The 12051-nt window shown below is 57.7% G+C and overlaps 2 protein-coding genes across 3 annotated transcripts; both read left to right on the top strand.

Moving 5' to 3' along the window:
* Window positions 1-3963: 3963 nt before the first annotated feature.
* On the top strand, window positions 3964-9438 carry MFRP (membrane frizzled-related protein). The gene is made up of 13 exons (XM_055270006.2): window positions 3964-4208; window positions 4292-4394; window positions 4507-4620; window positions 4738-4893; window positions 5034-5247; window positions 5662-5792; window positions 5920-6045; window positions 6289-6365; window positions 7013-7161; window positions 7971-8101; window positions 8247-8378; window positions 8990-9117; window positions 9203-9438. The coding sequence occupies exons 1-13, from the start codon at window positions 4155-4157 to the stop codon at window positions 9425-9427; spliced, it is 1740 nt and encodes a 579-aa protein (XP_055125981.1). The 5' UTR covers window positions 3964-4154; the 3' UTR covers window positions 9428-9438.
* A 22-nt stretch (window positions 9439-9460) lies between these two features.
* C1QTNF5 (C1q and TNF related 5) lies at window positions 9461-12051 on the top strand. 2 transcript variants are annotated; one of them, XM_063635586.1, is made up of 3 exons: window positions 9461-10183; window positions 10556-10812; window positions 11148-12051. In XM_063635586.1, the coding sequence occupies exons 2-3, from the start codon at window positions 10599-10601 to the stop codon at window positions 11663-11665; spliced, it is 732 nt and encodes a 243-aa protein (XP_063491656.1). In that variant the 5' UTR covers window positions 9461-10183; window positions 10556-10598; the 3' UTR covers window positions 11666-12051. The 2 variants fall into 2 exon arrangements, with proteins under 2 accessions (XP_063491656.1, XP_055125982.1); XM_055270007.2 differs by having other exon boundaries at window positions 9462-10302.

The following is a 12051-nucleotide window of genomic DNA, read 5'->3' as shown; positions in this document are numbered from 1 at the left end:
GGAACAGTTCTGAGACCCAGTTGTGACCAAGCTCCTCAGGCCACAGTGCTAAGCCTCTCCTCCTTCCTAGAATTCCCTAACCAACCCCCAAGTTCTGCCTATTCAAATCCTTTTCAACCCTCAAACTTTAGACTAAAGGCTCATCTCTTCCAGGAAGTCCTCCTGCTGGCCCCATCAGAGGAAGTCATTGTTTCTTCGGTTTACACAGCATTTAATCTCCGGACTTACGGCCCAATAAACTGTCTTCATCTCTGTCCAGTGAACCACACTTCTCAAAAGACTCCCTTACATTCTTTCTTTCTTTTTTTTTTTTTTTTTTTTTTTGAGACGGAATCTCGCTGTGTTGCCCATGCTAGAGTGCAGTGGCGCAATCTCAGCTCACTGCAACCTCCGCCTCCTGGGTTCAAGCAATTCTCCTGTCTCAGCCTCCCAAGTAGCCAGGACTACAGGCGTTCACCACCATGCCCAGCTAATTTTTGTATTTTTAGTAGAGATGGGGTTTCGCCATGTTGGCCAGGCTGGTCTTGAACTTCTGACCTCAGGTGATCCACCCACCTCAGCCTCCCAAAGTGCTGGGATTACAGACGTGAGCCACCGCACCCGGCTGACCCCCTTACATTCTTTTTTCTTTTTCTTTTTTTTTTTTGAGATGGAGTCTTGCTCTGTCACCCAGGCTGGAGTGCAGTGACACGATCTCGGCTCACTGCAAACTCCGCCTCCCAGGTTCGTGCGATTCTCCTGCCTCAGCCTCCCAAGTAGCTGAGACTACAGGAGCCCACCACCACCCCTGGCTAACTTTTTTGTATTTTTAGTAGAGATGGGTTTTCACGGTGTTAGCCAGGATGGTCTCGATCTCCTGACCTCGTGATCCACCCACCTTGGCCTCCCAAAGTGCTGGGATTACAGGCATGAGCCACCATGCCCGACCTCCCTTACATTCTTAAAAATTATGGAGAACCCCAAAGACCTTTGCTTTATGTGGGTTCTATTAATATTTACCAAATTAATATTAAAGCCGAGAGAAATTTAAGTATTTTCTTACTAATTTTTAAACAATAAATTTTAACATAATAAACCCTTTACAAGCTAAAATAAGATGGAGTCTTGCTCTGTCGCCCAGGCTGGAGTGCAGTGGCGCGACCTCAGCTCACTGCAAGTTCTGCCTCCCGAGTTCACGCCATTCTCGGGCCTTAGCCTCCCGAGGAGCTAGGACTACAGGCACCCACCACCACACCTGGCTAATTTGTTTTGTACTTTTAGTAGAGACAGGGTTTCACCATGTTAGCCAGGATGGTCTCGATCTCCTGACCTCATGATCTGCCCACCTCGGCCTCCCAAAGTGCTGGGATTACAGGCGTGAGCCACCGTGCCTGGCCAATAATTTTTTTAAACCATATAATCCCAGCACTTTGGGAGGCTGAGGTAGGAGGATTACTTGAGTCCAGGAGTTTGAGACCAGCCTGGCCAACATAGTGAGACCCCATCTCTACTAAAACTGTAAATTAAAAAATTTTTAAAAAAATTTTTTTAAAAACCTCCTATATTTTCTGAAACAAAAAAAAAAATTAGTACGGCCGGGCGCGGTGGCTCACGCTTGTAATCCCAGCACTTTGGGAGGCCGAGGCGGGCAGATCACGAGGTCAGGAGATCGAGACCACGGTGAAACCCCGTCTCTACTAAAAATACAAAAAATTAGCTGGGCGTGGTGGCAGGCGCCTGTAGTCCCAGCTACTCAGAGAGGCTGAGGCAGGAGAATGGCGTGAACCCGGGAGGCGGAGCTTGCAGTGAGCCGAGATTGTGCCACTGCACTCCAGCCTGGGCGACAGAGCGAGACTCCGTCTCAAAAAAAAAAAAAAAAAATTAGTAAGAATGGGCCGGGCGCGGTGGCTCACACCTGTAATCCTGGCACTTTGGGAGGCTGAGGCGGGTGGATCACCTGATGTCAGGAGTTCGAGACCAGCCTGACCAACGTGGAGAAACCCTGTCTCTACTAAAAATACAAAATTAGCTGGGCGTGGTGGCACACGCCTGTAATCCCAGCTGCTCAGGAGGCTGAGGTGGGAGAATTGCTTGAACCCGAGGAACGGAGGTTGTGGTGAGCTGAGATCTCGCCATTGCACTCCAGCCTGGGCAACAAGAGTGAAACTCCATCTCAAAAAAAAAAAAAAAAATTAGTAAGAATGGCAGCGTGGTTTTACATTTGTGCAAATCTCTTTGGCATCTGGCTTAATAGAAGGCAGCTGGACTCACGTCTCCTTCAGCATTCAACCCGATGTCATATCACACGTCACGGAGCGTCTGGAAAACATGAATGAGTGTGAAAAAGGCATATCATGTCTTAGTGTTATTATGAGCCTAGTTCTAAGCTCTCAAGCCCTCTAAAAAAAGGCCCCGGGCCCCACTTTGAGAACTGTTACAGCAGAGCAGGGGCTCCTTGAGACGAGGGCACCTTGTCTCAGTCAGCTCCATGAGCCCAGTGCCCAGCCAGACCCCGGCACAGCAGCCTCTCTCTCAATGATCACAGCGAACGAGCAGCTTCAGAGGAGCAGACCCAAGGGCGTGGCTCTCCCAGCTCATCATCCTCAAAGCTCAGCGCAGGGCCACTCTGTCCATGAAGCTGCCCCTGTGGCCAGGCTCTTAACATGCAGTGTGGCAGGGATCCTGCTCTGTCTTGATCCAGCCAGAATGAGAAGCACTTTGTGGTCAGGGACTGTCTGATCCTCTCCAAAAGCACCTGTCCCTACAGCTCCCAAAAAGTCTCTTCCCTAAAGACCAAGTACCATTAGACTTCCAAGCGTCCAGGAAACAGCTTGACCCCCTAGACAAAAGCAAACTAAGGCCCTCCAGGGACGAATGGAGAAAAACTTGTGGGTGGAGGCATCTCCTTTCCTGAGTGCAAGGAGGGCAGCCCATCCTCTTTGCTTCCATCCCCAAGGGGTTCCTCACTCTGCCCCCGTGTCACTCTGATCCCTCTGCTCCCACAGCATGCCTCAGCCCCAATGTTGGGTGAAAGAGGTACATCATAGAAAACGTGAGCCTAAGATCTATCCAGTCCTAGGCTCAACTCTCATCTCTGTATCTTACCAGCTGTGTGACCCTGGGAAAGTGACATAACCTCTCAGAGCCCAGCACCAGCATCTGTAAAACGGTGACGCTACCTCATAGTTATGAAAGGAGAGAAACTGCATGTAGCCCTCTTGCCCAGACATTCTACAAATAGTAGCCAGAAATATGAGGCTCTCTCCCCACTTCCCTCCCTACCAAACTCTCAGCCTAAGCATGGCTAACACAAAACAGATTACCAATCTCTTTCCTTTCTCCCTGAGGACAGCAGGGCTAGGCTGGGATTTTCCAAGAGGACTTCGCCCATGGAGAAACAGGCATGAAGTAATCTTGTTTACAGGGTGTAGGTTTCCTACTGTGCAACAGCCCCGATGGCTAGACTCCACACCCCAACCCTCTCCAAGACCTGGGCACCTTCTCCCCCTTCCCTGTCCTTTCTCCTGCGGGCTTAGGGTTCCCAGGAATGAGCAGCCAGTCCCCCCGCTCACACCATGTTCTTCTCTCCTTGTCCTAGTCACACCGGTGATCTACCAGGGCCCTTCCAAAGACCCGGCCTGGCCAATACCCCTGTCACCCTGGTGGGGAGGAAAGGTGGGCAGCTGGCTTTGTCCACCCCCTCCATCCTGCTTCTTTCTCAGACCACCCAAGGCTCCCTTCTGCCTGCAACTTCTCTCCCCTCCCAGCGACCCCCCCAAGTGCTCACTCAGTGCCTCGGGTGATGGGGATGGAGAGCTCCCCTCATCACTTAGTTTCCTCTGCTGGGTGTTCTCAGGCACCGCCTGTGCCTTTAAGAACTGCCACCCTGTGCCAGGGGCTTGACCTCAGCATCCTCAGCTGAGTTGGATTAAGGGACCATTTCGTGCCTTTGTGAATTCCTCCTGGCTGCCATCCCTTCTCCCACACAGAGACAGAGTAGCCCATAGGCCAAACCACTCTACCAAGGACAGCCCAAGAGCTGGTCTAGCCTGGCAGCCTTTTCCCTCGGGTAGTAGAGGCTGCCCCTTTGATAGGGAGTTTGTGGTCAGAGAGTGGGCCCTTGGGGGTTTTGGACTGTCACAGGGACTCCAGAAAGCCACGCAGAGCCTTGGGCCATGAAGGACTACTCAGATGTCATCCTCTGCGTGGAGGCAACAGAATCAAGCAAGGTAAGGGCCACATAGAATCGTGCTCCTAAGACCCAGCACCAGTGGTCACCGCTGCCGTCAGCCCTCAAGTCTCTTCCTTCCAGACCGAGTTCTGCAATCCTGCCTTTGAGCCTGAGTCTGGGCCACCCTGCCTTCCCCCAGTCTTCCCAGAGGATGCCAGCTACAGCGTCCCAGCTCCCTGGCACGGTAACCATCCCAGGGGGTGACCTGGGGGAGGACAGAGAGGCCCAGGAGCCAAGGACAGCATGAGGAATGCCCAACAGAAGGGGCTTTCAAAACCCCACCTGCCAACCCACAGGTCGGCGTCCTCGAGGGCTACGGCCAGACTGCCGCTTCTCCTGGCTCTGTGTCCTCCTGCTCTCCAGCCTGCTGCTCCTGCTGCTCGGGCTGCTGGTGGCCATCATCCTGGCCCGTAAGTACCCAGGGACAGCTTGAAAGGAGGGCTTTGGAATGAAACTCCATGAGCCGCTCTCCCAGCCTCCCAGGACCCCGCTCCTCTGAACGCCACCCTCCATCTTCTCGCCTCCAGAGCTGCAGGCTGCACCCCCATCTGGGGCCTCCCATAGCCCACTGCCTGCCGGAGGCCTTACCACGACCACCACCACCCCCACCATCACCACCTCTCAGGCAGCTGGGACCCCTAAAGGGCAACAGGAGTCAAGCGTGAGCCCCTCCCCACAGTCCAGTGAGTACTCGGGGCAGATCTTCCAGGAGAAGGGCCCAAGGTGATGGGGTGGGGTTGAGGGGAGGGTGAGGAAGAGGCACCTTGGAGAATAAAGGACCTCGCTCCTTTTGACCTCTGAACTCTAACCTTCATCTCTGCAGCCTGTGGAGGCCTCCTCTCTGGCCCAAGGGGCTTCTTCAGCAGCCCTAACTACCCAGACCCTTACCCCCCCAATGCCCACTGCGTGTGGCACATCCAGGTGGCCACAGACCATGCAATACAGCTCAAGATCGAAGCCCTCAGCATAGAGAGTGTGGCCTCTTGCCTTTTTGATCGCTTGGAAATCTCCCCTGAGCCTGAAGGCCCCCTCCTCAGGTAGGTCTCTCTGTCCCCATGACATCCCACCGTGTCCTGAACCACTATCTAAAGAGCGGAATCAGGGAGTGGCAGGTGGAAGGGCTAACCAAAGAAGAACCTGAGAGACTAGACCTCTGGGCCCAGCTCTGCCACTACCTTCCTGTGTGCCGTGAGGAAGATCACTTCCCCTCTCTGACCTGTTTCCTAGTCTGTAACATGGATCTCCTGCCTATCTCCCCATGAGTAAATGCCACAAGGATAAACGTGCAGGTGCTAGGAAGGTCAGAGCTCCCTGGGACATCAGAGGAGCCTTTTTGACCACGTGTTCACCAGTTTGCGGGTTGAGAAATAGGACTGCAAGGCCCAGGCAAGCTCCTCTCCGGCTGGCCCTGCTCTTGGAGCCTCCGTCACCCCCAACCTGGCTTCTTGCAGGGTTTGTGGAAGGGTGCCTCCCCCCACGCTCAACACCAATGCCAGCCACCTCCTGGTGGTCTTCATCTCAGACAGCAGTGTGGAAGGATTTGGTTTCCATGCCTGGTACCAGGCTGTGGCCCCTGGGCATGGTGAGTATATTCCCACCATGTCCCCAGCTGCCTGTTGAGTGTCCACTTTCTTCCCCTCCACCCACTCCCAGCCCTGTCAAAGGGGTGGAGACTCCGGGCCTCCCTGACTCCTGGTGCCCACATCCAGGGAGCTGTGCCCATGATGAGTTCCGCTGTGACCAGCTCATCTGTCTGCTACCTGACTCAGTGTGTGATGGTTTTGCCAACTGTGCTGACGGCAGTGATGAGACCAATTGCAGTGCCAAGTTCTTGGGTACGGGCCAGGCACGGGGGGGGTCCTCTCTTCAGGTGTCGGATCTGGGTTCAAGTTGGGCTCCCCAGCTCTGGTCCAGCCTCAAACCAGGGCCTCCGCCAGCATTTCCTGCTCAGTCATTCTTTGGCCCAGAACATGTTTCCCATGGGCATGGCCAAAACTCTTGCTCTGCAATCACTGCCAACCCTATTGGATGGAGGCGCAGATCCTCACAAACTCATGAGCCCTTCCACCTCTCTACAGGGTGTGGGGGGAATCTGACTGGGCTCCAGGGCACTTTCTCTACTCCCAACTACCTGCAGCAGTACCCTCACCAACAGGTAAGCGCAGTGCTCCATGCAGAGGGGGAGGGGCACACACGGAAGCACCTGAGCCCCCAAGTCAGAGTAATGGGAACGGCATGGTAGACACTACCTTCTACTTGGGAAGGTCAGAGATCAAGCAGACGGGGGATGGGGCAATATTATTAAGTGCCTGATGTGTACCCAGATGTTCCCACACTGCGTCAACTCACCTCTGAAACCAGGTAAATTAAAGGCCCTTAAGAGCCACCAATGAGGCTGGGCGCAGTGGCTCACGCTTGTAATCCCAGCACTTTGGGAGGCCGAGGCGGGCGGATCACGAGGTCAGGAGATCGAGACCACGGTGAAACCCCGTCTCTACTAAAAATACAAAAAATTAGCCGGGCGTGGTGGCGGGCGCCTGTAGTCCCAGCTACTCGGAGAGGCTGAGGCAGGAGAATGGCGTGAACCCGGGAGGCGGAGCTTGCAGTGAGCCGAGATTGCGCCACTGCACTCCAGCCTGGGTGACAGAGCAAGACTCCGTCTCAAAAAAAAAAAAAAGAGCCACCAATGATGAAAGCGCCACCCCACCCCCCAGGCAGCAGTGGGGGAAGAAGACCCTTCTGGGTGCCCAGGATGAGACAGGAGAAGGGGCCATTAATTGCTCCACCTGTGCCCTCCCCCAGCTCTGCACCTGGCATATCTCGGTGCCTGCCGGACACAGCATAGAACTACAGTTCCACAACTTCAGCCTGGAGGCTCAGGACGAGTGCAAGTTTGACTACGTGGAGGTGTATGAGGCCAGCAGCTCAGGCGCCTTCAGCCTCCTGGGCAGGTACAGGAGCCAGGGAAGAGCCACAGATAACTCCATCCTCACTGTCTGCCACCCCCGGCTTCCACGTCGGCCCAGCACATTTCCCCAGCTTCATTTTCTTCTGCTACTCCAGGCCGGGGGGTCTCTTCACCATCACCCTAAAGACAGCTCTCACCTCAAAACCTTCACCCCGCACTCTATCTGTCCCCAGGAGGTCCTTCCCCAAACCTCTCCCTGCCCCAGTTCCTCCCCACTGGCAGGGGCCACTTCCACCTCCCCTACAAACCCTCATTGATTTTTCTTTTTCTTCTTTTTTTGAGGCAGGGTCTCACTTTGTCGCCCAGGCGGGAGTGCAGTAGCGCCATCATCGCTCACTGCTGCCTCGACCTCCCAGGTTCGAGCGCTCCTTCCACCTCAGCCTCCTAAGTAGCTGGAATCACAGGCACATGCCACTACGCCCAGATAATTTATTTTTTTAATTTTTTTGCAAAGACAAGGTCTCACTATATCGCCCAGGCTGGTTTCAAACTCCTGGGCTCAAGTGATCCTCCCGTCTCAGCCTCCCAAAATGCTGGGATTACAGGTGTGAGCCACAATGCCAGGCTGCTTCGCTGTTTTTTCCCCATCTCGAAGTGGCTCAAGTTCAAGCAGTTTGTTTAATGCTTTGCCTGCTGAATATGTGTGTCTTCCTCACCAGACCCTAACCCTGTGTCTCCCATCACCTTTGGCATCATCCAGGGCTCCCAGCTCAGAGCCAGGCCTGTGGGAGGCTGCGGTGCCCCCTCAGTCAGCCAGGGCTGGTGCCCAGAATAGCTGTCTGCTTTGGGCAGGTTCTGTGGAGCAGAGCCACCCCCCAACCTCGTCTCCTCGCACCATGAGCTGGCTGTGCTCTTTAGGACAGATCATGGCATCAGCAGTGGAGGTTTCTCAGCCACCTACCTGGCCTTCAATGCCACGGAGAGTAGGTGCCCCTGGGCAAGTGGGTGTGGGCAGTAGAGGCACCTCCAGGGGGACAGAGAAGGGCTCTGGACCCTGGTCGGGACACTCTGGGGGTACTGGGGGTGTAGGTATGTCCCCAGGCACTGCCATGCCCCTTGTGCCTGCAGATCCCTGTGGGCCCAGTGAGCTCTCCTGCCAGGCAGGAGGGTGTAAGGGTGTGCAGTGGATGTGTGACATGTGGAGAGACTGCACCGATGGCAGCGATGACAACTGCAGCGGCCCCTTGTTCCCACCCCCAGGTGAGAAGCCTGCCCCTGGGGACCCTGAGCAGGCTGGGTGCCCACCTCACAGAACCCTGCTGCCGTACTACATAGCATCCCATCCCATCCTCCCTGAGGGGGCGGGGCCAGCTGGCCTCACCATCCTGACTCTGGGACCACTTTGAAGAGTCCTGGAAGACACTCGGTTGGTGGTGGCAATGGTACTGAGTGTCACCCCAAGGGAAATGGGAATCTGGGAATCAGTGGTGGGGCTTCAAGAACCAGTCCCTTCTGTCACCCAGAGCCCCTTTCCACAGCCCACACCAAAGATGAAGGCATCCTCTTAAACAGAGCAGGGAGTTTCTTCCAGATGCCCAAGTGGTCCCTGCAAATGGGGGTGCCCCATGTTCCCTGAGATCAAAGACGTGCCTGCGTGATGCCCAGGGCTGGCAAGCGATGCTGGAGCAGGCTCTCAGGGATGGCAGGGATCCTCAGAGTGTGTACAGCCTCTCTCCTTGTTATCCTCTTGCTTCCTCACAACCACCCCTATTGGACCCATGTACACACAGGACCGAGAGATTCGGTGACTTGCCACAGGCCACACAGCCAGTGAGCAGTCCCCACAGTGGCCCTCCCCTCCACCCCTGCAGAGCTGGCCTGTGAGCCTGTCCAGGTGGAGATGTGCCTCGGTCTGAGCTACAACACCACGGCCTTCCCTAACATCTGGGTGGGCATGACCACCCAGGAGGAGGTGGTAGAGGTCCTCAGCGGTTACAAGGTCTTCTGGGTGGAGGGAAGGAGGGTGGGCCTGGGAGGGGAGAGAGCCTGGGAGCAGGTGCCTGAAGGCCACTCTCCCTCCACAGAGCCTGACAAGCCTGCCCTGCTACCAGAATTTCCGGAGGCTCCTGTGTGGGCTGCTTGTGCCCCATTGCACCCCACTAGGCAGTGTTCTGCCCCCTTGCCGCTCTGTCTGCCAGGAAGCAGAGCACCAGTGCCAGTCTGGCCTGGCACTACTGGGCACCCCCTGGCCCTTCAACTGCAACAGGCTGCCAGAGGCAGCTGGCCTGGAAGCTTGTGCTCAGCCCTGACCCTGAAGCCGGCCCCTGCCCTCATCCTGCCCATCCTCTTTTGCCGGTCAGGGCTGGCACGCAGGGGAGCAAAGGAAGGGGAACCAGCAGGGTCTCTACCCATCCTTCTCTGGGGCTCCCAGGGAGGGGGAAGAGAAGTCCTCAGTTGGGGCTCATGGGACCCTACCACCCTCCCTGCTCCTTCCTGTCCCTTTACTGGTTCCAGGCTGCTGACTGGCCCCACACTGTGCCACTGGACAATCGAGACCGCTTCCCATCCAGGCCTCTGACCCAGACTTCCCGCCTTCTGCCTCTTCCCCTTTCTGCTTTTTCAGCTTCTCCATCGCCTGCCTTCCGACCTTTTCCTTGATTCCACAAAAACGTACCGAGCATCTACTTATGTGGCAGGCCCTGTCCTAGGCCCTAGGGATCCAACTGGCTGTCTGCCTCTAGAACTCTCCACCCTCATCTCTCTGCGTATTTCTCCCTGAAATGGGGTCTGGTCCTTGGTCTCTGCCACTGCCCCGCCTCTCCTCTGGCCCTGGGAACAGGAGGTGCCCTGTGTGTCCGTCTCTCGAAGTTCTGCCTCTCTGTGCCCGGCTCAAGTCTGTCTCCCCCTCCTTTCTCCCCCCAAACTTTGGCCGGCCGCCGGGCGACACCACGAGTTATTTCCCAGCTATTTCCCGGTCCGGGAGCTCTTGGCCCCTGAACAACTGGTTTCCTCTTGGAGTCTGGGAGGAGGAAAGCGGAGCCGGCAGGGAGCGAACCAGGACTGAGGTGACGGCAGGGCAGGGGGCGCCTGGCCGGGGAGAAGCGCGGGGTCTGGAGCACCACCAACTGGAGGGTCCGGAGTAGAGAGCGCCCTGAAGGAGGCCATCGGGGAGCCGGGAGTGGGGGTGAGGCTGGCGGAGGAGGGGAAAGGGGCTGGGGAGGGGACTGTGGGAAAGGCTGGCGCGGGCCAGCGGTGAGAGGGAGGGCTGGCCGCTCCCACCCTCTGTCGCCTGCCTGCGCTCTCCGGGTGCTCGGCCCTGCGAGCGCTCAGCCTCAGGGCACGGCAGTGGGGTGGGGACCGACTGGGCCGCGCCGGGGTGGGGAGCGACGCAGGTCCCAGGATTCTGGGTCCCGACTCCAGTCCTGCCTGGTCCACAGACTGCGAGAGGACCCCGGCGTCCGGGCTCCCGGTGCCAGCGCTATGAGGCGGCTCCTCGTCCTTCTGCTCCTGGGCCTGGCGGCCGGTTCGCCCCCACTGGACGACAACAAGATTCCCAGCCTGTGCCCGGGGCACCCCGGCCTTCCAGGCACGCCGGGCCACCATGGCAGCCAGGGCTTGCCGGGCCGCGATGGCCGCGACGGCCGCGACGGCGCGCCCGGGGCTCCGGGAGAGAAAGGCGAGGGCGGGAGGCCGGGTAAGAAGGCACCGCCGCGGCTGTCGGTGGCGATGTCCGAGCAGGCGGGGCCGCGGCTCCAGCTCCCGGTGCCGGGGACTCCGGGCTCCCGCCAGGGGGCGCCACTCCCCGCGCTTTGCAGCCCTGAGTGGGGGAGGGGCCCAGGCGGCGGGAGCCCCCTTGGCCAGCCCCCCAGATCTGCCCTGCGGGAAGGGGTGGAGGAGGTACCCGTGCGGGAGGAGGCGCTGGCCGAAGCTCAGGCAGGGGCGGGGAGGGGTACGGTGACATTAGAGTCGCCGCCCCGCTGCGGGCTGAGCCGCCGCTACTCTCACCCTGCCGCCCCTCTTACCCCGCAGGACTGCCGGGACCTCGAGGGGAGCCCGGGCCGCGAGGAGAGGCGGGACCCGTGGGGCCCACCGGGCCTGCCGGGGAGTGCTCGGTGCCTCCGCGATCCGCCTTCAGCGCCAAGCGCTCCGAGAGCCGGGTGCCTCCGCCGTCTGACGCACCCTTGCCCTTCGACCGCGTGCTGGTGAACGAGCAGGGACATTACGACGCCGTCACCGGCAAGTTCACCTGCCAGGTGCCTGGGGTCTACTACTTCGCCGTCCATGCCACCGTCTACCGGGCCAGCCTGCAGTTTGATCTGGTGAAGAATGGCGAATCCATTGCCTCTTTCTTCCAGTTTTTTGGGGGGTGGCCCAAGCCAGCCTCGCTCTCGGGGGGCGCCATGGTGAGGCTGGAGCCTGAGGACCAAGTGTGGGTGCAGGTGGGTGTGGGTGACTACATTGGCATCTATGCCAGCATCAAGACAGACAGCACCTTCTCCGGATTTCTGGTGTACTCTGACTGGCACAGCTCCCCAGTCTTCGCTTAGTGCCCACTGCAAAGTGAGCTCATGCTCTCACTCCTAGGAGGGTGTGATGCTGACAACCAGGTCATCCAGGAGGGCTGGCCCCCCTGGAATATTGTGAATGACTAGGGAGGTGAGGTAGGTGCCTCTCCGTCCTGCTGCTGCCAAGGAATGGGGACAGTGGCTGTCTGCGATCAGGTCTGGCAGCATGGGGCAGTGGCTGGATTTCTGCCCAAGACCAGAGGAGTGTGCTGTGCTGGCAAGTGTGAGTCCCCCAGTTGCTCTGGTCCAGCATCCCACGGTGGGGTGCTCTGTTCCTGGTCCTCTGCTTCTCTGGATCCTCCTCACCCCCTCCTGCTCCTGGGGCCGGCCCTTTTCTCAGAGATCACTCAATAAATCTAAGAACCCTC

This window comes from Symphalangus syndactylus, chromosome 3 (assembly GCF_028878055.3).
Source record: "Symphalangus syndactylus isolate Jambi chromosome 3, NHGRI_mSymSyn1-v2.1_pri, whole genome shotgun sequence".
In the NCBI taxonomy this organism is placed as follows: Eukaryota; Metazoa; Chordata; class Mammalia; order Primates; family Hylobatidae; genus Symphalangus; species Symphalangus syndactylus.
This window is presented reverse-complemented; position numbering and strand designations above follow the sequence as displayed.

Excerpts from the sequence above, each read along its gene's own strand:
- MFRP (XM_055270006.2), top strand. The coding sequence starts at position 4,155 with ATGAAGGACTACTCAGATGTCATCCTCTGCGTGGAGGCAACAGAATCA. Across the intron at positions 4,209-4,291 it reads AGGCAACAGAATCAAGCAAG|ACCGAGTTCTGCAATCCTGC; the intron begins GTAAGGGCCACA and ends TCTTCCTTCCAG. Across the intron at positions 8,379-8,989 it reads CCCCTTGTTCCCACCCCCAG|AGCTGGCCTGTGAGCCTGTC; the intron begins GTGAGAAGCCTG and ends CCACCCCTGCAG.
- C1QTNF5 (XM_063635586.1), top strand. The coding sequence starts at position 10,599 with ATGAGGCGGCTCCTCGTCCTTCTGCTCCTGGGCCTGGCGGCCGGTTCG. Across the intron at positions 10,813-11,147 it reads AGGCGAGGGCGGGAGGCCGG|GACTGCCGGGACCTCGAGGG; the intron begins GTAAGAAGGCAC and ends CTTACCCCGCAG.